Here is a 24,426-nt window from a genome sequence, read left to right as displayed (position 1 = left end):
AATCTGTGGGGGCAGAGGTGTGAATGGGTTTGAGCGGTTGAGAACAGAGGGGGAAGAGGGGAAGAGGCAGTCCCCGGGGCAGTGCTCAGGACAATGTCAGGTTTGTCTGGCCTGAGTGTGTGAACACTAAGCTTTTGGGAACTGGCAGCTTACCCCGGTACCTTCCCTCCCGTCGTCCTCGCCTCCAGAGCTGTCCAGCTCCAAGCATTAAGCATTTGTTTAAAGTTCATAAGGCTTCCCTCTGTTTGTGTGGCTATAATCATGGCTTCATCCTGCTGCTGCTCAAAGAGAGGTCTGAGGGTCTTGGAGGACCTGGCCTACCGCTGGCTCTGGCTCTGGATCTGTCTCTGTCTCTGCAGAGGAGAGGCATGTGAATGTTCTCAGTGTCTGGCGCTGGCAATCTGCTCCTCACATTATGAAAAGGCCAATGTCCTCCTTCGACTGTCCAGAACACATCCCAGCCATTGCTTCAGCTCTAAATTATGACTTTTTAACGTCACACCCATGGAAATAATAAAATAACACAGAAAATTGTGCATTGATACAGGTAACTGCCAAAATAAAGAAAATGCCAACATGAAGTGTCTTAGGACGTTGGCCCACAACAAGCTAGAACAACTTCAATGCACCTTGGCATAGATTCTATGCCAGTGTCTGGAACTCTATTGGAGGGATGCGACACCATTCTTCCATGAGAAATTCCATCATTTGGACTTTTGTTGTTGGTGGTGGAAAATTCTGTCTCAAACCAGGTTTCCATACAACCTTTTTATGTGAGCAAAGTATATGTTTGATAAAAAAAATGTCACGACAGGCCTGATGGAAACAGCAAAGGTGGGATATTTTTGTTTATATAAAATGATATGTAATTATGGTGAACTAACCCTTTAATATAACTAGTTGAAGTCACAGAGGATGAACTTTATACTACCTCAGAATGGAATGCACTTATATGAATCAATCATGATACAATTTCTAATGAAAATAATATCGTCTCCATATACAGCATATAATGCCTTAATGTACTTAATGTGCATCTATCCACTAGCAAAGCGTCCAATTATCTAACGTGTCTATTTGAAACATTAAAGGTATACAATCTAATTTCCACCATTTTACAACTGTCAGCACGTGAAGCACAAGTGATAAGAGCCTTGCAGTGGGCCTGCACAAACAGTCATGCCTTTGGTAGGTTTTTTGCTGCAGATTTACGACCTGCATCAGCATAATTCAAGCATGACCCTCCGCCCCTTATTTCCATTTTCTCCCTTTCTACTTGTTAAATCCCAAGTCTCAGACCTGGGTCCACACTATACATCATCCAGCCTGTGCAGCTCCCTTCCCTTCCCCCCGGTGTCGTGAGAGCGAGACAGTGCTTTTGTCGGGCTGTGGAGGTATTTTATCGACAGTCTCAGCACACTCTCTCTGCTCTGCTCTCTGCTTCCTCCCCCCAGGTCACACATGCTCTACTCTCCCCATCTGTGGACTCTTGGAATCTTGTCTGTGCTCACCAATCTGTGTCAATGAACGTCTCTAAACCAGTCGCTCAGAAAATCCCAGTTTTCATTCCATGCTCAATGGTTCTTCTGGTCAAACAAACAAAATATAATCTCCAGCCAAATTATTATGCTTCCTTTGGCCGGGTGGGTGAGGTCAAGAACAGACCTGGTCACAGATGTCCTGTGGGGATATTGTAGCCTCGTCTTCTGTAATGCTGAGAGACAATCTCCACAAACATGATTGGAAATAAGGATATTGTCCCTGTCTGCAAAGAGGATTGCTCCCTGAGAACTGTAAATAACAATGTAGGAGCATTCACTCAACAGACAACACTCAAAGGATGATTTCTACCATCCTGCTCCCATCTGTGCTCTTGTGTGTATTCTGTAACATGTGTGTGCTTAACACTATTAAACAGCACTTTAAACAAAGCTTCAGGTGCAGCAAACATATTGCTGGGCAGGACAGGGAGGGGGTGAGATGGAACTTGCATTCCTCCACTTTTCCTCCTCTCTCTTTTGTACACAGCCAGTGAATAGCCTTTAGATTGAGCTTTGTGAGAATGATTGTCAGTGGCTTAATGAGCTTCTTTGCCAAGCTAGAGGCTTTGGCAACATATTTGTCTCCAACACCACCTCTCTCACTCCGTCCCCAGCTTGTGTGACATGATCCAGTGCGTGTGGACACATCCAGAGCAGTCCCTGGGATTTTGATGGACCCCTTTACTGTTCTATACTTTGATTTTCCCTTTGGATTGGATTGGATTGATTGCCTGTAGAGGGAATGGTTGTTCATAATGTATCTTGCGAGGGACCAGCGTGGAGAATGAAGTTAAGTCTTGCAGGTTCTGTCTTGTCTTGGGATGTTTCTGTGTGTGCGGCACATATGCTGGCTGTTGGATGTTTTGGTCTTTGCATGTGTGGTGAGGCGTATTAAATAGGGTCACCCCCTCACAGAGAGGAGAGTAGGAACATTGCCTGTGTTCATGTGGTTACAGTGCCTTCAGAAAGTATTCCTACTCCTTCACTTATTCCACATCTTGTTGTGTTACCGCCTAACTTCAACATGGTTTAAATAAATACACATAATACACCGTAATGTTGAAGTCAAACATGTTTTTAGACATTTTAGCAAATTTTATGAAAATTAAAAACAGAAATATTCAATTTACATAAGTATTCACACCCCTGAGTCTTTGATACTTTGTAGAAGCACATTTGGCAGCGGTTAAAGCTGTGAGTCTTTCTTGGTAAGTTTCTAAGACCTTTTCACACATGGATTGTGAAACATTTGTAAATTCTAAAACCTCTGTCAAATTGGTTGTTGATCATTTGTAGACAACCATTTTAAGGTCTTGCCATACATTTCCAGGCAGATAAAAAAAACAGTAAAAACAGTAAAAACTGTTACCCGGCCACTCAGGAACATTCACTGTCTTTTTTGGTAAGCAACTCCTGTGTAGATTTGACATTGTGTTTTAGGTTATTGTCCTGCTGAAAGGTGAATTAATCTCCCAGTGTCTGGTGGAAAGTAGACTGAACCAGGTTTTCCTCTAGGATTTTTTATCCAGTTCTTAATGATAACAAGCATACCCATGACATGATGCAGCCAACACTATGCTTGAACACATGGAGAGTGTGTTGTATTGAATTTGCCCTAAATATACCACTTTGTATTCAAGACAAAAAGTAAAAGGGTGTGACTACTTTCTGAATGCACTGTATATCTTGTTGCCATACAATAAGTATGGTGAATTCATCTCCCAGTGTCTGGTGAAAAGAAGACTGAACCAGGTTTTGACCGAAAAGAGCTTCTGGACATCAGAACAGTGATTACTCAGAGTAGCTACATCTGGTAAGACGAGGGGCGGGGATGTGTGTCTATTTGTCAATAACTGCTGGTGCGCGATGGCTAATGTTAAAGAAGTCTCGAGGTATTGCTTGCCTGAGGCAGAGGACCTCATGATAAGCTGTAGACCACACTATCTACCAAGAGAGTTCTCATCTATATTATTCATAGCCGTCTATATAGCGCCACAAACCGATTCTATGCGATGGACTACAGGAAAGGGAGGGCTGAACAGGCCTCCATTTACATCGACGGGGCTGAAGTGGAGCGGGTTGAGAGTTACGAGTTCCTTGGTGTCCAGATCACCTACAAACTATAATGGTCCAAACACACCAAGAAATTTGTGAAGAGGCCACGACAACACCTTTTCCCCCTCAGGAGACTGAAACAATTTGACATGGGTCCCCAGATCCTCAAAGTTCTACAGCTGTACCATCGAGAGCATCCTGACCGGTTGTATTACCGCCTGGTATAGCAACAGCTCGGTTTCTGACCGTAAGGCGTGACAGAGGGTGTGCGTACAGCCCAAAGCATCCTGCCATCCAGAACCTATATACCAGGCTGTGTGATTTTACACTGCTGCTACTCGCTGTTTGTCATACTCACTTCCCCCCTAGCTACACAAACTGTATACGTCAGTGCATAAGGCTGGGTGACGTTTACACACTTAGAGGTAACATTATAACATAATGTTCAAACATTATACATTATACGATGTTTGAAAGGACTTAAAATAGGATATACTGCCCCTAATATCTCTCCAAATGGTGAAGGAAACTGTAGCATTGTATAAGTATTTTCATCTCTGATACTGAGCTCACCCCATCCCATTCCTCCGTAACACCATACACCACAAACACACACACACGCACGCATGCACCCACACACACACACGCACACGCAAGTACACACACACACACACACACACACACACACACACACACACACACACACACACACACACACACACACACACACACACACACACACACACACACACACACACACACACACACACACACACACACACACACACAGTCCCTCAGTACTGGACCATATTTCCGACAGCTGTGTCAAACAGCTCACCCTGCGAACGCTGTCCAGATGCCCTGCTGTAGAGCACAGGAAGTACAAAATGGATTGCAGACAGCATATTCCCTGTAAATCACAGATCGGAGAAAGGAATTTCAATGTGTAGAAAAGGGACCTCAGGGGAGAGGAAAAAGGGTAACAACCTGCCTGGTGTTTTTTTTATATTTCTCTGTCGCAATTCAATATATGACCGTACTGTATCTGAGTTGGGGCATCAGAATATACTTGTGTTGGATGGGAGTAAATTGCTTTGGGTTTTGATGGAGGAGGGGATTTGGGATATAAGTCCCATCCATCATGTCTTGCTGAGGCACAGTTTCATTAACAGTTTCAACCTGGGAAATTGACAACATCTGTCAAATGGAGTGAATGGAGGTGGGGAGGACCTCACTGTGTTTGTTCACACAAAATAATATCCCTGTCCCCACAGTCCAGGCTGTGAATCCATAACAAACCTCTCCTGGCTACTCAGTGAGGATCATAGACTAATATGATGATTGTCCTGGGCTTGGGGCGCTCCTCTGTGACTCAGGACTTCAAAGAGACAAGAGCTGAGAGAGAGAAAATGAAAGCTCTTGGCTCACCATTCTGCAGACAGACAGACGGACAGGAGCGATATACCTTTTGCGGCACTAGTACTTGAAACGTGACAAGTTGAGATATTCTGTCAGGAATTTCTCCCAACCTTTGAGCTCTCAAGATTTACACTTTTCAGTTAAATACCAGCTATGGTAAGCTGTTGTGTGATATGTCCTGCTGCACATTTCCCAGCAACATTCGCTTCCTATTACAGTGATGTGTGTCTTTAAACAAAAAACACTGAATCTCACCTTATCTTGAAACGAAGACTAATGGTGAGGTGGTTGGGAGAGATTGCAGCAGTATTAGCACTGAAACAGTTTATGTCCCTGCTGTTTCTTAATATGCTCAGCAGGCCTCCATATTTCACTGAGACAAATAAAGCATTCAGCAGCTAGCAGAGCAGAGCAGAGCTGCACAAATGAACAGCTCATCAGAGGAAGAGGAAAACCTTCACCTCACCTTTACTCATGAAAAACACTAATCACTCAGCAAAGATTAAATAGACAGGAAGGAAGATGCAGAAAGAAATCAAATCAAATATTGAATAAAATGTTATTGGTCTCATACACATGTTTAGCAGACGTTATTGCTGGTGTAGCTGTCACGCCCTGACCTTAGAGCCTTTTTCATTCTCTATTTGGTTAGGTCAGGGTGAGACTTGGGTGGGCAAATCTATGTTTCTATTTCTTTGTTGGCCTAGTATGGTTCCAATCAGAGGCAGCTGTTTATCGTTGTCTCTGAATTGGGATCATACTTAGGCAGCCCTTTTTCCCACCTTCAGTTGTGGGATCTTGTTTTTGTACAGTTACTGTGTAGCCTGCAGAACGTTACGTTTGTTTTTTGTTTTTTTCTTTTCTTTTGGTGTTCATCAAAATAAAGAAAGATGTACGCTTACCACACTGGACCTTGGTCTCATTCCAACACTGAACGTAACAGTAGCCAAATGCTGTCACGTTCTGACCATAGTTCTTTTGTGTTTTCTTTGTTTTAGTGTTGGTCAGGACGTGATCTGAGTGGGCATTCTATGTTGTATGTCTAGTTTGTCTATTTCTATGTTTGGCCTGATATGGTTCTCAATCAGAGGTAGGTGTTAGTCATTGTCTCTGATTGGGAACCATATTTAGGTAGGCTGTTTTGTGTTGGGTTCTGTGGGTGATTGTTTCCTGTGTCTGTGTTTGTGCCACACGGGACTGTTTCGTTGCCAGTTCACTTTGTTATTTAGTATTTGTGTTCATGTTGAGTTTTCTTATTAAATAACATGGACACCTACCACGCTGCATATTGGTCTGATCCTTGCTACACCTCTTCTTCAGAGGAAGAGGAGGAAATCTGTCGTGACAGAATCACCCACCAACCAAGGACCAAGCGGCGTGGTAACGGGAAGCAGCAACAGCGGCCGAGGACACAAGACTCCTGGACGTGGGAGGAAATCCTAGAGGGAAAAGGTCCCTGGGCAGAGCCGGGGGAATATTGCCACCCCAAAGCAGAGCTGGAGGCAGCGAAAGCAGAGAAGCGGCATTATGAGGAGCTGGCACGGCAGAGCGGCTGGAAGCCCGAGAAGCAGCGCCAAAAATGTATTGGGGGGGGTGGCACAGGGAGAGTGTGGCAGAGTCAGGAGTCAGACCTGAGCCAACTCCCCCTGTTTACTGTGAGGAGCCAAGGATGGAATCAGAGCAGTCGGCGAAGTTGAGGTGTGCGTCTCAGAATGTGGAGGAGTTATTGGACAAATTGGAGAGTGAATGGAGGGGAGATTATGAGAAATTCGAGGAGTTGTTGATAAAATTGGAGGAGAGTGAAGAGAGAGAGAGCTGTTGGTTTGGCGTAGTATGCACGGCATTCACCCTGAGGAGCGTGTTAGCTGTCTGATGCCACATGTGTCAGTTCCTAGTACTCATCCTGAAACAGGTGTTAAAGCTCCGGAACAATTGATGCCGGCTATACACACCAGGTCTCCAGAGTACCTTCACAACCCGTAGTGTTCTGTTCCTGCTCCCCGCACTCGCCCAAAGGTGCGTGTTCCCAGTCCGGCACCACGCATCAAGCCTACTGTGCGCCTCCAGAGCCCAGTACTCCCTGTTCCTCCTACCCGCACTCGCCCTGAGGTGCGTGTCCTTGGCCCAGTACCACCAGTGCTGGCACCACGCACCAGGCCTACAGTGCGTCTCGCCTGTCCAGAGCTGTTAGAGTCTCTCATCTGTCCAGAGCTGTTAGAGTCTCCCGCCTGTCCAAAGCTGCTAGAGTCTCCCGCCTGTCCAGAGCTGCTAGAGTCTCCCGCCTGTCCAGAGCTGCTAGAGTTTCCCGCCTGTCCAGAGCTGCTAGAGTCTGCCGCCTGTCCAGAGCTGCTAGAGTCTCCCGCCTGTCCAGAGCTGCTAGAGCTGGCAGTCTGCAAGGAGCCGCCAGAGCCGCCAGTCAGCCAGGAGCCACCAGTCAGCCAAGAGCCGCCAGTCAGCCAGGATCAGCCAGAGCCGCCAGTCAGTCAGGATCCTCCAGAGCCGCCAGTCAGCCAGGATCCTCCAGAGCCGCCAGTCAGCCAGGATCTGCCAGAGCCATCAGTCAGCCAGGAGCTGCCAGAGCCGTCAGTCAGCCAGAAGCTGCCAGAGCCGTCAACCAGCCTGAGCTATCTCTCAGTCCTGAGCTATCTCTCAGTCCTGAGCTACCTCTCAGTCCTGAGCTACCCCTTAGTCTAGAGCTACCTCTCAGTCCTGAGTTACCTCTCAGTCCTGAGCTACCCCTCAGTCCTGAGCTACCCCTCAGTCCTGAACTGCCCCTCAGTCCTGAGCTACCCCTCAGTCCGGAGCTGCCCCTCAGTCCTGAGCTGCCCCTCAGTCCTGAGCTACCCCTCAGCCCGGAGCTGCCCCTCAGTCCGGAGGAGTTTGTTTAGTCCAGTGGGGCCCTTTAGTAGGGTTGCAAGTTCAAGGTCGGTGGCGAGGGTCGCCGTTCCTAGGAGGACACTAAAGCGGACGAAGACTATGGTGGAGTGGGGTCCACGTCTGCGCCTGAGCCACTGGGTGGACAGATGCCCACCCAGACCCTCCCCTATAGGTTTTCCCCTACAGGTTTTGTGGCCAGAGTCCTCACCTTGGGGGAGGGAGGGTACTGTCACGTTCTGACCATAGTTATTTTGTGTTTTCTTTGTTTTACTGTTGATCAGGACGTGAGTGGGTATTCTATGTTTTGTGTTTCTATGTTGGGTTTGTTGTTTGGCCTGATATGGTTCTCAATCAGAGGCAGGTGTTTGTCATTGTCTCTGATTGGGAACCATATTTAGGTAGTCTGTTTTGTGTTGGGTTTTGTGGGTGGTTGTCTTCTGTCTTTGTGTCTATGTACCAGATAGGACTGTTTCGTTTTTTTCACATTTGTTGTTTTGTATTTTTGTAGTGTTCACGTTTATTGTCCTTATTAAACATGTTGAACACTAACCACGCTGCATTTCGGTCCTCCTCTCCTTCAACGGAAGAAAACCGTTACAAATGCTTGTGTTCCTAGCTCCAAAAGTGCAGTAATATCTAACAACACACAACAATACACACAAATCAACAATATACACAAAGCCGGATAAGGAGGTCCTGGGCTGGAGTGGTTACACGTGGTCTGCCAAATTCTCTAAAATTACGTTGGAGATTGCTTACAGTATAGTAGAGAAATTAACATGAAATTCTCTGGCAACAGCTATGGAGGAAATTCCTGCAGTCAGCGTGCCAATTCCACGCTCTCTCAATACTTGAGACATCTGCGGCATTGTGTGACAAAATGGCACATTTTAAAGTGGCCTTTTATTGTCTCCAGCACAAGGTGCACCTGTGTAATGATCATGCTGTGTAATGATCATCTTCGTGATATGCCACACCTGTCAGTTGGATGGACTATCTTGGCAAAGGACAAATACTCACTAAAAGGGATGTAAAGAAATGTATGCACACATTTGAGAGAAATAATATTGTTGTGCGTAAGGGAACATTTCTGGAATCTATTATTTTTCAGATCATGAAACATGGAACCAATTCTTTACATGTTGCATTTATATTTTTGTTCACTGTATATACAGTGCATTCAGAAAGTATTCAAACCCCTTCACTTTTCACATTTTTGTTATGTTATAGCTTTATTCTAAATTGAATAACATGTATTTTTTCCCTCATCAATCTACACACAATACCCCATAATGACAAAGCGAAAACCAGGTTTGTAGACATTTTTGCAAATGCAAGTATTCAGACCCTTTGCTGTGAGACTCAAAATTGAGTTCAGGTGCATTCTGTTTCCAATGATCATTATTGAGATGTTTCTACAACTTGATTGGAGTCCACCTGTGGTAAATTCAATTGATTGGACATAATTTGGAAAAACAGACACCTGTCTATATAAGGTCCCACAGTTGACAGTACATGTCAGAGCAAAAAACCAAGTCATGAGGTTGATGGAATTGTCCGTTGAGCTCCGAGACAGGATTGTGTCGAGGCACAGATTTGGGAAATGGTACCAAAAAATGTCTGCAGAGCTCCAGAGTTCCTCTGTGGAGATGGGAGAAACCTTCCAGAATTAATACCATCTCTGCACCAATCAGGCTTTTATGGTAGAGTGGCCAGATGGAGGCCACTCCTGAGTAAAAGGACACATGACAACCCGCTTGGAGTTTGACGAAAGGCACCTAAAGGACTCTCATACCATGAGAAACATGATGCCCTGGTCTGGTGAAACCAAGATTGAACTCTTTGGCCTGAATGCCAAGCGTCACTTCTGGAGGAAACCAGGTACCGCTCATCACCTGACCAATACCATCCCTACGGTGAAGCATGGTGGTGGCAGCATCATGCTGTGGGGATGTTTTTCAGCTGGAGGGACTGGGAGACTAGTCTGTATCGAGGTAAAGATGAATGGAGCAAGTACAGAGAGGTCCTTGATGAAAAGCTGTTACAGAGTGTTCAGGACCTCAGACTGGGGCGAAGGTTCACCTTCCTACAAGACAACGTCCCTAAGCACACAGCCAAGACAGTTCAGAAATGGCTTCAGGATAAGTCTCTCAATGTCCTTGAGTGGCCCGGCCAGAGCCCGGACTTGAACCCAATCTAACATCTCTAGAGAGACCTGAAAATAGCTGTGCAGTCACGCTCTTCAACAAAGAACAAAGTACTGCTTCAACAAAGTACTGCGTAAAGGGTCTGAATACTTATGTAAATGTGATATTTCCATTTTTAAGTTTTAATAATTTTGCAAAAGTGTATTAAAACTTGTTTTTGCTTTGTCATTATGGGGTATTGTGTGTAGATTGATGAGGGAAAAAAACATTTAATACATTTTAGAATAAGGCTGTAATGTAAAAGATGTGAAAAAGTGAAGGGGTCTGAACACTTTTTGAATGCTCTGTATATACAGTATATATATGATAAACTGGAACCATGAAATTATATCACATAAAGCTGGTGATTTGGATATCCTTTTCTAAATATTTAACATCATCAAATAGCCCATATTTTGACAAAGGAAATACTATAGACACAGATTAGATGCGGTAGAACAATATTTTATTCCAGAATGGTTAATGCTGGTTTTTAAAAGCAATGACTGTGCCCTTTTCGTCATATCACCAGGGAATGTGTCCCCCTCTGTCCCTGGTCACAAAAGTTCAAGAGGGCCAGTAAATTAATTTGCCATATCTCCATTTGAGATAGAGGTCAGCGACCCTGCAGTTCATCTCAGAATTGACTTCAAATCCACATCCATCTAGATCCCTATAGCCTGATTCCCTCATTCCTTTACGTCCCCAGTCCCTCTTGTCATTTTTCTCTTACCCCCCTCCGCTCTCCCTCCGGCCCCAGCCTCATCCACCTGCTCTATGCGCAGACAGACTCCTGCAGTTTTCTCTTACCCCCCTCCGCTCTCCCTCCGACCCAGCCCCAGCTTCATCCACCTGCTCTATGCGCAGACAGACTCCTGCAGTTTTCTCTTACCCCCCTCCGCTCTCCCTCCGGCCCAGCCCCAGCCTCATCCACCTGCTCTATGCGCAGACAGACAGTTTTAATGGTGTGGTAATTGAACTGTTCACTCTCTTGCATGCATGTGAAAGCAGAATGAAATTGAGCCACATCTCAATTAGACAAGGTTATTATTTAATATTGTGCTGACTTCCTAATCTCATTAAGGGCCTTGTTTGTGTTTTGCTCCTGCTGCTTCTGCTGAAGTTTTAATAATGAATGAACTCCTCCCACTCATAAGCATGTAGAAGAATCTCGTCTCGCCAGAGGTCAGAATGTAACCCATTGCAAATAAACAGGAACTATTATTATATTATATTAAGTTAACGGAATGCATCCAAATAAAACTACTTTTAACGAAATTCCAGGGATCTACTTTCCCTTTAGTAGTTCATTATTAAAAATAGTTTTAAAAGAATTCAAACAAGATGTGGGTGTGTCTTTGCAGGGCATTACTTACTCTATTAGTCAGTACAGAGCTACACCCTTACAGTATGTTTGTTATTGTTGTCTAGAATCAGTCTCAAATCAGTTGTATAAATGAGCAATTGACTTGGCAAAAACAGAAATGAAACCAAACAAAAAATGCCTAATTACCGGCAACAGGCTAATTGCTGTTTAATTATAACAAATTCTCCCAATACTTTAATTGTACTTCAGTTATTAACTGGGATTCAGTGCTGAAGCATTACCAGGAGTGTGTTGGGAGCGTGGCGCGTCTTCCCAGTGTCGCAGCTCTTTAGTGAGGAGAATATTTTAATCCAGCTTGACACGAAGAGGATCTGCTTAATCCCATTACAGGCTTGCAGCACATCAAACTATAGAAGGCCTGTGGAGACACAGACACTTCTGCCTGTCTGTCTGTCTGTCTGTCTGTCTGTCTGTCTGTCTGTCTGTCTGTCTGTCTGTCTGTCTGTCTGTCTGTCTGTCTGTCTGTCTGTCTGTCTGTCTGTCTGTCATACTGCAGAGCAGAATGCATATAAAAGAGACAGACTGCAGACAACATAACGGCAAAAGGTTGAACAGCATAGCATCTTTCAATGGCAACCGATAAGGACACTTAACAGTCCTTCAGCAGCGCTTCACCATTTTCATTTAGCAAATTTGACTGCTTGTCTATGTCTTGAGAATGCCTCCTGTCAATCAGAAAGTGTTGAAGTGTTGTGGAAAGTGTTTTATTATGTTGTAGGTGAGGAAATAGTAAATCCTACAGTTAATCAACAGACCCTTGACTTTGGTGTATAGGTCAATGTTAGGATTCCATGCCAGACCAGATGGCTGAGCTAGGAGACTGAAGGAATAGAAAGCATGCCAACCAGAACACTGTGCCGTTAACATCTCCTTATGAAGAGAGACGTGGGTGTCTGATTCAGCCTGGAGCCTGAATGATGAGAATGGGGCTTCTCAATCAAATGAACCAGCAGGTAGAGTGAGCATGGAGCAGACGTGACTTCCCTCTCTGCCTGTCTCTTACATTTCCTCTGTTATCAGTCTTGTGCATGGGGCTCATTCTGAATGAGAAATGTTTTTTACACATCTTGGCAGGTAGCCCACTGTAAATGAGAGAGAGCGAGAGCAGAGCAGCACACTACAGTATGTCAATCTTAGCTGAGTTTAAAGCATGGCTCCAGACTTCACATGGCCCAGATTCGGCCCGTGTCCCCTGTCCCTCTGCTTCAACCCCAGGACAGCTTCTGTTCCCTCTGAGCCTCGGCTAAGGGAGGTCAGAGTTCATATTGGCCTTCTCATGGTGAGCAGCTTTTAACTTAGCCAGCTTCATCAGCCTCAGGCTCATGCTATTGCTGCTGAAGGAGAGGATTAAGAACAGCCTGCGGTCTAGAGCAGGCTCGCCCTGGCCCCACTCAACTGATTCATATAGCCCCTGTAGCCTATACTGTATGTCGGGTTAGAGATAGACATCCCAGTCTCCCACCAGTTTAGCCCCTATATGATTTATTAACCTCCCTCAACCAGATGGCCAAGTTGGATCTGGCTAAATGCTCAACGAGTTGGGAAATTAATTAAATCAGATGGCAGGTGATCAAGCACAGTTTGAACAGAACATAATCCATCTAAGTGGTGTTAGGTTGGTTGATAAAGGCCCAAAGAGAAACGCATTGTCTTGGAGGGATTGTAAAAACCTCCCTCTTAAACTCACCAATCCTCCCAACAAAGCACTGCTAATTAGCAGAGCGCGGCGTCCTATCTTTTGATTTTAATCTGTAATTTGCAACATAAATCACAATGTGTGGGAAAAGAGTGAAATGGTAGCAACATTATTACGCCTGGGGCATTTCTCCAGTCCGGACTCATGGATCATAACAAAGCCATGTGAGTCTGAGGTTGGAGGAAAAGTCAATGTCCTACAGTAGTATTGTGATTAAGAGGGGTTGTGTATTGCACACTATGTTGTCTGTGGCTCTGCCGGTGACATCAGGGAGGTCATCCACTGGGTCAGATTAGCCAGGATGGACTCACAAAGGCCCCAGACAGAGTTAATACCATTAGCATGAAGCATGGGGAGAGAGTTCAGGGTTCGTATCTATTTTAAAACAGAGCCTCCTAAAGAAATTAATTAAATCGACTCTTTCACTCCTTGGTCAATTATTCAATTACTTCTCGTGAACTGCAATTTGACCTCTGTGTTTCCCATTGAATTTGGTAACTGAGAGAGAAGATACAAAAAAGAGGAGCAGTGTTTTTGGTCAGTATGATTGAAAACACATCAGTAAAACATTAGCTGTTTGTTAAAACTACCGGGTGTGTGGGAGCGTGGCTATCTCTCCGGTTTCACTCCATCCTGCTGAAATAAAGAGCTTAACACACACAAATTCCAAGACAAATCCATTTTTTGCCATTAATTGGAAGCTCCATCTACATGAGAAGAGACAAACACTGTAATTACTGGATTTGTATGCTTGTGATGAGAAGTGTTCAGCTATTTCCATTTTTGTCAGTGGACATTTGTGAGGACTCCCATGAGCATTATAATTAGGCACACTTTTTTGTCACCAATTTTCGTATTACTAGTGTGACATTATTCAACGTGGCCTGGTCTATCTGCTACCCTGCGTTCAACCAACTAGATTCCTGACTAGAATGACCCAGTGACCTACAGTAGGTAACAGCCAACTTGAGGCAGTCTAATGAACAGATACCCTAGAGATTCTATTATAGAACAGAGGCTGGTGGGCAACAATGCCGTCGAGGTGAACATTCCTGCACAGAGCTCTATCCCCACAATTCTGTGCTCTTGTGATACTGTACACAGCTCATTAGGATTCAAGCTGCTGGCCTGTTAAGAGGAGAATGACCCGTGCCCTCTGACCCTGAGACCCACTGGTTATCAGATATAAAACAGATAAAAAATACTATGGCTAGTGTCCTCCCGAGTGGTGCAGTGGTCTAAGGCACTGCGTTGCTAGCTGTGTCACTAAAGACTCTGGGTTCAAATCCAGGCTTTGTTGTATCCAGCTGTTACCCGGAGACCCATGGGGCGGCGTACAATTGGGTTAGGGGAGGGTTTGGCTGGCAGGGATGTCATTTTTGAACTAGTGATGCCTCCGTTGGGCTGGGTGCAGTGCCCTCTGACAAGGTTGCCAGGTGTACAGTGTTTCCTCTGACACATTGATACTTCCGGGTTAAGTGGGCAGGTGACTTGGTTGTGTTTTGGAGGACACATGGCTCTTGACGTTAACCTCTCCCCAGTCCGTATGAGAGTTGCAGCGATGAGACAAGACTAACTACCAATTGGATACCATGAAAAGGGGTAAAAAAGTTATAGATATATATATATATACTATTGCTATTCTTTGGAAGAAGATTATTGCTAAGTCTGAGAACCATGTGTGATCATCATGGCTGTGTTGTGTTCTCTGTGAATATTCAGAGAGGAGCCCACAGACACAGAACAGGAACAGGAACAGCCTGATGACAAATGCTGCAGCAGGGTTGTATCTTAATGATGTAAATCATTCACTCCGTTGTGGAATGAATTCATAATTTTCACTTTGAAATGTGGAGCATGTATTAATATAACCACTGCCTCATGTATTTAAACTCTTGTTCTATGGTGCATGAAAAACTACTCTCTCTGGCTGCCTAGCCAACACACTCCAACAGACAATAAACAAGAAAACAATGTGTGTCTCCAGGGAACAGAGTGATATAGAGATGCAATAATTAGATTTTTGTCACAGTAGCATTTTAAAGGGGTAATCAGCAGTTGCTACATCAATTCTTTCACTTTTAAATTAATTGTATGAGCCTATTGATTCTTGAAGAATATAACTTAGAAATGCCTCATGAGCTAAATTCAACGGTCACATTCCATGAGAACACAAAATATAAGCTTGTTTTACTCCAATGTTTGTAAACAAAGTAAATGTAAACAAGCACTAAATAACCTCAAAACAAGGTTCAAACTATAATTTTGATATCATGGATGGTCAGTTATTGCAACTATAGCTCTGGTTACTAATTTAATAAGAGTGGTTACATTTCCCCAGCCCCATCCCTCAGCTTTTTACCGAAACGGCTGATTGCCGCTTTAAGCATGAAGCCCAGAATGTGGTCCCTGCTGATGTGAGTGACTGCTGTGCTGGAAACTTGTGTTGTGCCTGGCTGAGCATCTCTCTCGGTCACCGGGGGTTCTCTCTCTGCCTTGTGTGGGATAGCCTGACTGTCTGTCTGCCTGAAGCGTGGGTGGATCTGGATTCATGGGACGCCACTCTCACTCTGTTGTCTGTGTTGCACTTGCAGGTCCAACGTATTCTGCATGCCATAGAGATGAATTGAGAACTGGAAGAGAGCAGCGTGTGTCACTTCCCCAAGATTTACTCTGAGATTGCTGTCTGCTGTGGCGTGATGAGGATGAGGTCGTCGAGGTGGAGCCCAGGATTGTCTCTCCTGGTCGGTGTGGTCGCCAGTATCTGTGCCTTTCACCCCACCACTGCCATAGACATACCATTGGAGGGTAAGCGCTCACTTTCCATTGAAGTGCCTGGGCAGGATACCATACAGCTTTGTAAAGTACAGTATATTGATTTTGTTTTCCAATATATTTAATGGTCAAAGCTGTATGTATTGTAATGGTCATCCTCATGTATTCTTTGAAATATTGAGTATTCTGTAATTCCGTATCGTACCAAAATCAGTTCTATTATATTCATGGATGAAACACATCCTTGGCTGGGTTTTGATTTCTTGTTTAAAACGTCTTATGGCTTGAATCCCGCTAACGGGATTGATATGACAACAGCCAGTGAAAGTGCAGGACGCCAAATTCAAAACAACAGAAATCTCATAATTAAAATTCCTCAAACATAGAAATATTTTACACCATTTTAAAGATAAACTTGTTGTTAATCCCACCACAGTGTCCGATTTCAAAAAGGCTTTACGACGAAAGCATACCAAACTATTATGTTAGGTCTGCACCTAGTCACAGAAAAACACAGCCATTTTTCCGGGCAAAGAGAGGAGTCACAAAAAGCAGAAACAGAGATTTAATCACTAACCGTTGATAATCTTCATCAGATGACACTCATAGGATTTCATGTTACACAATATATGTATGTTTTGTTCGATAAAGTTCATATTTATATCCAAAAATATGAGTTTACATTGGTGCGTTATGTTTAGTAGTTCCAAAACATCCGGTGATTTTGCAGAGAGCCACATAAATACTCATAATAAACATTGATAAAAGATACAACTATTATGCATGGAATGCATCTCCTTAATGCAACCACTGTGTCAGATTTCAAAAAAGCTTGACCGACAAAGTACACCATGCAATAATCTGAGTACAGCGACAACAAATCAAGCCATACAGATATCCTCCATGTTGTGGAGTCAACAGAAGTCAGAAATAACATTATAAATATTCACTTACCTTTGATGATCTTCATCAGAATGCACTCCCAGGAATCCCAGTTCCACAATAAATGTTTGATTTGTTCGATAAAGTCCATCATTTATGTCCAAATACCTCCTTTTGTTAGCGTGTTTATCCCAGTAATCCAAATGCTCAAAGCACGATTGCTTAGTTCAGAAGAAAAGTCAAAAAAGTTATATTACAGTTCGTAGAAACATTTCAAACGATGTATAGAATCAATCTTTAGGATGTTTTTATCATAAATCTTCAATAATGTTCCAAACGGAGAATTCCTTTGTCTTCAGAAATGCAATGGAACTCAAGCTAACTCTCACGTGAACGAGCGTGGCCAGCTCATGCCACTCTGCCAGACCACTGACTCATTCAGCTCTCCTTCCGCCCTTCTTTACAGTAGAAGCATCCAACAAGGTTCTAAAGATTGTTGACATCCTAGTGGAAGCCTTAGGAAGTGCAATTTGACCCCATAGACACTGTATATTCGATAGGCAAAGAGTTGAAAAACTACAAACCTCAGATTTCCCACTTCCTGTTTGGATTTTTTTCTCAGGTTTTTGCCTGCCATGTGAGTTCTGTCATACTCACAGACATCATTCAAACAGTTTTAGAAACTTCAGAGTGTTTTCTACCCAAATCTACTAATAATATGCATATATTATCAACTGGGCCTGAGTAGTAGGCAGTTTACTCTGGGCACCTTATTCATCCAAGCTACTCAATACTGCCCCCAGCCATAACAAGTTAAATCAGGTTTTTTCATTCTCTTGTATTTGGGCTGTGTATCTTACAGTTTCCTTGGAAACAAGTATCAGGTTTTCCTCCATCTAAATGATTCATAAATCATCTCTTAAGGGCCCGCACATAAATAACATTTCAGAAAAGCAACCCATACGTATGTTGATGCAAGGTGATTCATTTCCTGCAATCTCCTTAAATGTGGGCTGAAGTGTTTCATTTATAAATGTCTACAGACAACACAAAACTGGATTATGTTTAAACTTCTGTCTGTATTTTGTTTGTTGTCTTCCTGCTGCCATGGATATTCTAGTTGTAGGTCATGTAAACAGTAAGTTTGCTCTGACGTGCCCTGTCCCATTCAGCATTAGTGACCGCCTGTCTGTCATCACTTAATCTCTTGGCTCAGTGGTCAGCAACACAGCAGCTGTACCAAGTGGCCATCTCGTGAACGATCTGCATCTCCATTTAGTCACACAATCAACATCTTAGAATTGGATTGTCTTGAACTCTCACCCACTTAGTGGCATGTAGTTTTAACCTGCACCACTGGTCCTACTGGCCTGACCTCATGATGCTAGTTTTACTGTTGCTGACATCTGTAGTTGTGTAGTATATTTCTAACACATATCACTTAAACAAGAAAGCATGGACAAAGCAGAACAGGTTCAAACAGGATGTCACTGTGAAATAGAACTATTGGAAAAGAAAATATCATCATAATGGAAACGAATCATCCCCTAACACCTAATACTAGAGTGAGAGATGATGCTATAATAAACCTGCAGTAGGTATATGGAGTTTTCTTCATTAACGTGTTGTCCCTGTTGTCTGTTGTCCAGTTGAGCAGCTGCCCACCATCACAGAGGCGTCCCCCAGCTCTCTGATCGCCTTCCCCTTCGATGAGAGCTTCCCCATGACGTGTGAAGCCAAAGGGAACCCCAAGCCAGAGTGAGTAATGAGTATCCTACTCTACCATTCCATACCCAGCAGATGGGAGAGGGACTACCCAGGAGAGCTCGTTAGCAGCTCAACAGACAGCCTACCACCGGCCATCGATTTGGCATGTCAACTTGTTTTTGGCTGTTTGATTTCATGGTGTGAAGTCTTGCACATACTGTGAGTGCCAACATTGGACACTGAACACACTGTGTACATTTGGCTGAAACACATTTGACATTTTCAAGGTTTATTTTGAATGTTATCAATGGCTGATTGAACTGTTGATTTTGTAGATTCTGGTGGACGAAAAATGGGGAAGAGTTTGACCCCTACCAGGACCCAAGGCTGATCAAGGAGAAAAACTCGGGGACGTTTGTGATCCCCAACACTGGGAACCTCACAGAGTACCAGGGAACTTACCGCTGTTATGCCTCGAATAAACTAGGGACAGCCATAACAGAGGAGGTTGAGTTTGTTGTGCCCCGTGAGTAGCATCCCTAAGCTCTGTGGTGCTCCATTACAATTATTTCAAAGTGATTCAGGTCCTGGAATCCAATGTGTCGCTCCATTGTGAGCTGTTTGTTGTATTGGCCATGGCAGAAAGTCATTGAACCTCCAAAACATTCCACACCCAGTTGCATCTACCCATATGGACTGTGTGGCAGAAGGGAGACTGATCTAGCATCTCCATCATTTCACTTGATACATTTTTCATTTAGTTCCAAAGCATAGTACATACATCTTCAAAGAAATCCAGACAGAGGGGAACTGTGACTAAATTGTTCCATGCTTCAACCATTCAGGGTGGCTGACATGCAGCACAACAGTAGTAATGACGTCTATTTTTTTCCTGCAAGCCAATATATAAAGAAGATGCTGTAAAATCCAATTCACTGGCTCAACACAAGCACCTTCACACACAACCAACACAAAACACTAGTATCATAGGACTGCCACCATCTGGAGAGAAAGGCAACTACACTAAATGACTGACAAATCATTGTAAACTTTTGTTTATTTTTGGGGGTTAGATGTACCGAAGTTTCCTAAGGAGAAGATTGATCCCATTGAGGTGGAGGAGGGTCAGCCTGTCATTCTGGAGTGTAACCCTCCTAAAGGAATCCCTCCTTTACAGATCTATTGGATGACCATCGGTAAGTGACTAATGGCTTCCCAGACCTGACACCCTGACACGCCCTGGAGAGAGGCCTGTCTGAGTCATGTCAAATCCTTTGTGTTGACACCTGCAGTTTTATTGATGCACAATAGCTAAAAAAAAATGTACTCAAATATGGTTTTCACCTTCTCAGGCCTTCAGCACATAGAGCAGGATGACAGGGTGTCCATGGGTCTGAATGGCGACCTGTTCTTCTCTAATGCTCTGGAGAAGGACAGCCACAGAGACTACTGCTGCTTCGCTGCCTTTCCCAAGATACGCACCATCGTACAGAAGAATGCCATGTCTGTCATAGTCAAGAGCAGTAGGTATCAATCTAAAAGACTGTGATTAAATTTATTTATGATCTCAGCTACAGCAAGGAGCTTGTTATGGTTAGGAAAAGGCTTTGTTTTGATCACCATAATGGTCTCAAGCTCTGATCCAATGCATTTGTCATTATGATCATGTATATGATTAAGAACATTCCCAATATCCAACAGCATCTCCAAAGTTGTATTTGCCATGCTCTTGATGCCACTGATGTTATAATTAATTTAAACCACAGCATTGTGTGTCACTTTTGTTCTATGGATGCTTTGTACATTTTCATATGTTACTACCCACCTTCATTTCAGAAAATTCAAACAATGACTCAAGTAGCGGTCCAGGTCATGGTAAGTTACATTCCCTCTCAATCAGAAAGATTTCTGGCTCCCAGGTCTCTTTTATACAGGTAACGAGCTGAGATTAGGAGCACACTCTTAAAGGGAGTGCTCCTAATCTCAGTTTGTTACCTGTATAAAAGACACCTGTCCACAGAAGCAATCAATCAAATTCCAAACTCTCCACCATGGCCAAGACCAAAGTGCTCTCCAAGGATGTCCGGGACAAGATTGTAGACCTACACAAGGCTGGAATGGGCTACAAGACCATCGCCAAGCAGCTTGGTGAGAAGGTGACAACAGTTGGTGCGATTATTCGCAAATGGAAGAAACACAAAAGAACTGTCAATCTCCCTCGGCCTGGGACTGCATGCAAGATCTCACCTCGTGGAGTTGCAATGATCATGAGAACGGTGAGGAATCATCCCAGAACTACACGGGAGGATCTTGTCAATGATCTCAAGGCAGCTGGGACCATAGTCACCAAGAAAACAATTGGTAACACAATACGCCATGAAGGACTGAAATCCTGCAGTGCCCACAAGGTCCCCCTGCTCAAGAAAGCACATATACATGCCTGTCTGAAGTTTGCCAATGAACATCTGAATGATTCAGAGGACAACTGGGTGAAAGTGTTGTGGTCAGATGAGACCAAAATGGAGCTCTTTGGCATCAACTCATGACCCTAAGAACCTCATCCCCACCGTCAAACATGGAGGTGGAAACATTATACTTTGGGGGTGTTTTTCTGCTAAGGGGACAGGACAACTTCACCGCATCAAAGGGACGATGGACGGGGCCATGTATCGTCAAATCTTGGGTGAGAACCTCCTTCCCTCAGCCAGGGCATTGAAAATGGGTCGTGAATGGGTATTCCAGCATGACAATGACCCAAAACACACAGCCAAGGCAACAAAGGAGTGGCTCAAGATGAAACTAGCCAGTCTCCAGACCTTAATCCCATAGAAAATCTCGGGAGGGAGCTGAAGGTTCGAGTTGCCAAACGTCTGCCTCGAAACCTTAATGACTTGGAGAAGATCTGCAAAGAGGAGTGGGACAAAATCCCTCCTGAGATGTGTGCAAACCTGGTGGCCAACTAAAAAGAAACATCTGACCTCTGTGATTGCCAACAAGGGTTTTTCCACCAAGTACTAAGTCTTGTTTTGCAGAGCTGTCAAATACTTATTTCCCTCATTAAAATGGGCGTTTTTCTGGATTTTTTGTTGTTATTCTGTCTCTCACTGTTCAAATAAACCTACCATTAAAATTATAGACTGATCATTTCTTTGTCTGTGGGCAAACGTACAAAATCAGCAGCGGCTCAAATACTTTTTTCCCTCACTGTATATCTGTCTACAACACCCATTTTTCCATACCAGAATGTTATTTGAGGATCCAAAGACTGCGTTGTAGGTTAGCAGTTCAAGCGACCCATTCATTGCCTTCTTTGAAAAATCACTTTAGTATTTACCAGTTTCACTAACTAAGCATAAAACACTGATTGTTTCTGTTCCATTCTCAAAGCCAATTCAATCATGGAGAGAAAACCAAGTCTTCTGATGCCCTCTGGTGTCAAGTCGGAGACACAGCTGGTGAAAGGTGATGAATTACTACTGGAGTGCATTGCAGAGGGCTTGTAAGTAAACCTACCTATGTATTTTACCAAGGACTGCTTCAACATGATATCTACTGTACATGCCACTGAATGTAAAGCAATTACAACAACCTGCTCATACAACATTTCACTGCCCCTCTTCTTTCATTCAGTCCAACTCCCATGATTGAGTGGTTGAAGATAGACCACATGCTGCCTGACAGAGTAACAATAGAGAACCATGGGAAACTCCTGAGCATTGACCAGGTTGATGAAGATGACAATGGGAAGTACATGTGTAAGGCTACGAACATCCATGGAATGGCCGTCCACTACTTTGACGTATCAGTGGAAGGTATGTGTGTGTATCTGAAATATATGCTGTATAGCTTAAACTGCATTTAGGTTTCACTGTAGGAAGATACCTCATAATAGAAACGCATTTTCATGAGAAATAGTGCCATCTATGGTACATTGAACAAACTGCTTTTCAAGAGGGCATCAAAAAGTCACAATTTCAGAACTGTCTCTGGGTGGTAAGATAACACAATCAAGTATTTTGTGATTTCCATGTAAAACAAAAAAATGAGGCATTTATTGAGAAGTGTAAACTGTGGCCTGGTTTTATGTCTGTCTTTGATGTTGGTCTTTCTAGAGCCTCCTCAGTGGGTGTCTGAGCCTGAGAGCCAGCTTAGGATGATTGGCTCAGATGTGCTCATCAATTGCTCCGCCACGGGCACTCCTCAGCCCACCATCCAATGGATGGTGAATGGAAAGCCTATTGAGGGTATGTTCTCAGTGTACCTCAACAAGACATGCATCTCCAGGACTTCCTATTGGTGCACAGTTAATGGATTTCATTGTTTATTGCAGAGGTCCCAGCATCTAACAGAAAAGAGTTTGATGGAAAAATTGTCTTGCACAAAGCCAACTCGACTGATAGTGCCGTCTACCAATGTGAGGCCTCCAACAGACATGGAACCCTGCTAGCCAATGTCAATATCATGATCATGAGTAAGTTTATGGGGCTTCACTGGTTTTAATCTCCACCTCTGAAAATAGCCTTTACTTTCATCTGAGGCTTTATGTTTTATTGGTTACAAATAAATAGTTGCTAAATCTCAGTCTTAATCACTCTGTTTAACCAGATGCGCCCATCTATTTATAGTTACCCATTATTAAGTATGAAATTGTATGGCAAGGAAAGTGCAGTAAAGAATCCAACTGGTTGCTTGGCAATAGAACGGGCAGCATCTGTTTCTCTGTAATTGCCAGACATTCGCGTTAGGCAGTGGAAGATGGTCTGTGAGTGGTGTTGTGTCTGGTTTGAGAGACAGCTCAGGCACGGTCTCTACCCTGCAGCTCTTGGGCCATGGTGAAGGAATGGCTGTCTGAGCACCACGGTCCTCCATAAGGATTACCCACCCACATCCCCTGTGATTCACTCCGCATGCTCCCAGGCATTTATATGCCTACCCATTTCTCCAGTCAATTCAGAATTCAATGCCATAACACTAACATGTGCTGCTTTTATAAGAGCCGATAAGAAATTATTTGCTCTTTTTGGCTTTTCAGAAATGTCTGGAGTTTGTCACTGGTCTGTTTCTGGGTGCAAAATCACAGCTTCCATGAAGTGAGACAGACACAGGATGTTTTGGCTAGGAATGATAAGACGCATTTATTTAAAATTTAGCGCTCATTATTCTATGTTTTCATTTTTTCTATTTTCATTGACAGTCCAGCCATTCTTTTAAAATAAATGGTAATTAACAAAGAAGGATGAAAACATTTTCACCTTAACATTTTGGCTCTCAAATTTTAATTGACTTTAATATTAACTATTTATAGCCAAATGCTGGAAGAAGTAGTCTGTTCAGGTGGAGGACCACACTTAAATCCCTTCATATCTCATTCATATCCCAAACCCTGAATCACTCACTGGGATGTCTCTCCCCACAGATCTGCCTCCTATGATCCTGACAGAGGAAGGTCTGGAGTATTCAGCGGTGGAGGGGAAGGTTATAGTGATGCACTGCAAGGTGTTCAGTTCTCCACCATCTGCTGTTACCTGGTGAGTAGACTCTCCCTAACCCTGGTCCCAGATCAGCATGGGCTTTACCCAGCTCATTCTGCTATTGCTGTCATGTGATGTCATCATTGGCACCCAGGCAATACCAGGCTCGTCCAGCTCCAACCAGTCCTCTCAGAGGCCAGTAGAGCGCAGTAGATATCAACGTGTCAAGAGATAGTTATGAAACACCTGTGTACAGAATCTGTTTATCGCTTGGTGCTCCACTGTTTATTGAGGAAATATACAGAAAGAAAGCATCTTATACATACACAAAAACTTTAATGAAACATGTTTTATCTTGTGATGTGCTCAAAAACATTCTTCTGTAATTTAATAAAATCTCAAGTGGAGACTATAATTGATCTCTTTGAAT

The 24,426-nt window shown here is 43.7% G+C and overlaps 1 protein-coding gene across 6 annotated transcripts in view; it reads left to right on the top strand.

Annotated features, from left to right (window-relative positions):
• Nucleotides 1-24,426, top strand: part of LOC118373926 (neural cell adhesion molecule L1-like protein) — a 103,330-nt gene that overhangs the window by 50,353 nt on the left and 28,551 nt on the right. For 3 of the 6 annotated variants that reach the window (XM_035760237.2, XM_052526624.1, XM_035760238.2), the window contains exons 2-13: nucleotides 15,756-15,969; nucleotides 17,939-17,956; nucleotides 18,468-18,576; nucleotides 18,861-19,051; nucleotides 19,599-19,721; nucleotides 19,878-20,048; nucleotides 20,362-20,400; nucleotides 21,913-22,024; nucleotides 22,156-22,337; nucleotides 22,638-22,769; nucleotides 22,856-22,996; nucleotides 23,942-24,053. In XM_035760237.2, coding sequence (XP_035616130.1) covers nucleotides 15,861-15,969; nucleotides 17,939-17,956; nucleotides 18,468-18,576; nucleotides 18,861-19,051; nucleotides 19,599-19,721; nucleotides 19,878-20,048; nucleotides 20,362-20,400; nucleotides 21,913-22,024; nucleotides 22,156-22,337; nucleotides 22,638-22,769; nucleotides 22,856-22,996; nucleotides 23,942-24,053 — 1,439 coding nt within the window. In that variant the 5' untranslated portion in view covers nucleotides 15,756-15,860. The remainder of the gene's footprint in view (nucleotides 1-15,755; nucleotides 15,970-17,938; nucleotides 17,957-18,467; nucleotides 18,577-18,860; nucleotides 19,052-19,598; nucleotides 19,722-19,877; nucleotides 20,049-20,361; nucleotides 20,401-21,912; nucleotides 22,025-22,155; nucleotides 22,338-22,637; nucleotides 22,770-22,855; nucleotides 22,997-23,941; nucleotides 24,054-24,426) is intronic. The other 3 variants (XM_035760240.2, XM_035760239.2, XM_035760242.2) reach the window with 3 other exon arrangements.

This window comes from Oncorhynchus keta, chromosome 10 (genome assembly GCF_023373465.1).
Source record: "Oncorhynchus keta strain PuntledgeMale-10-30-2019 chromosome 10, Oket_V2, whole genome shotgun sequence".
Taxonomy (NCBI): Eukaryota; Metazoa; Chordata; class Actinopteri; order Salmoniformes; family Salmonidae; genus Oncorhynchus; species Oncorhynchus keta.
This window is presented reverse-complemented; position numbering and strand designations above follow the sequence as displayed.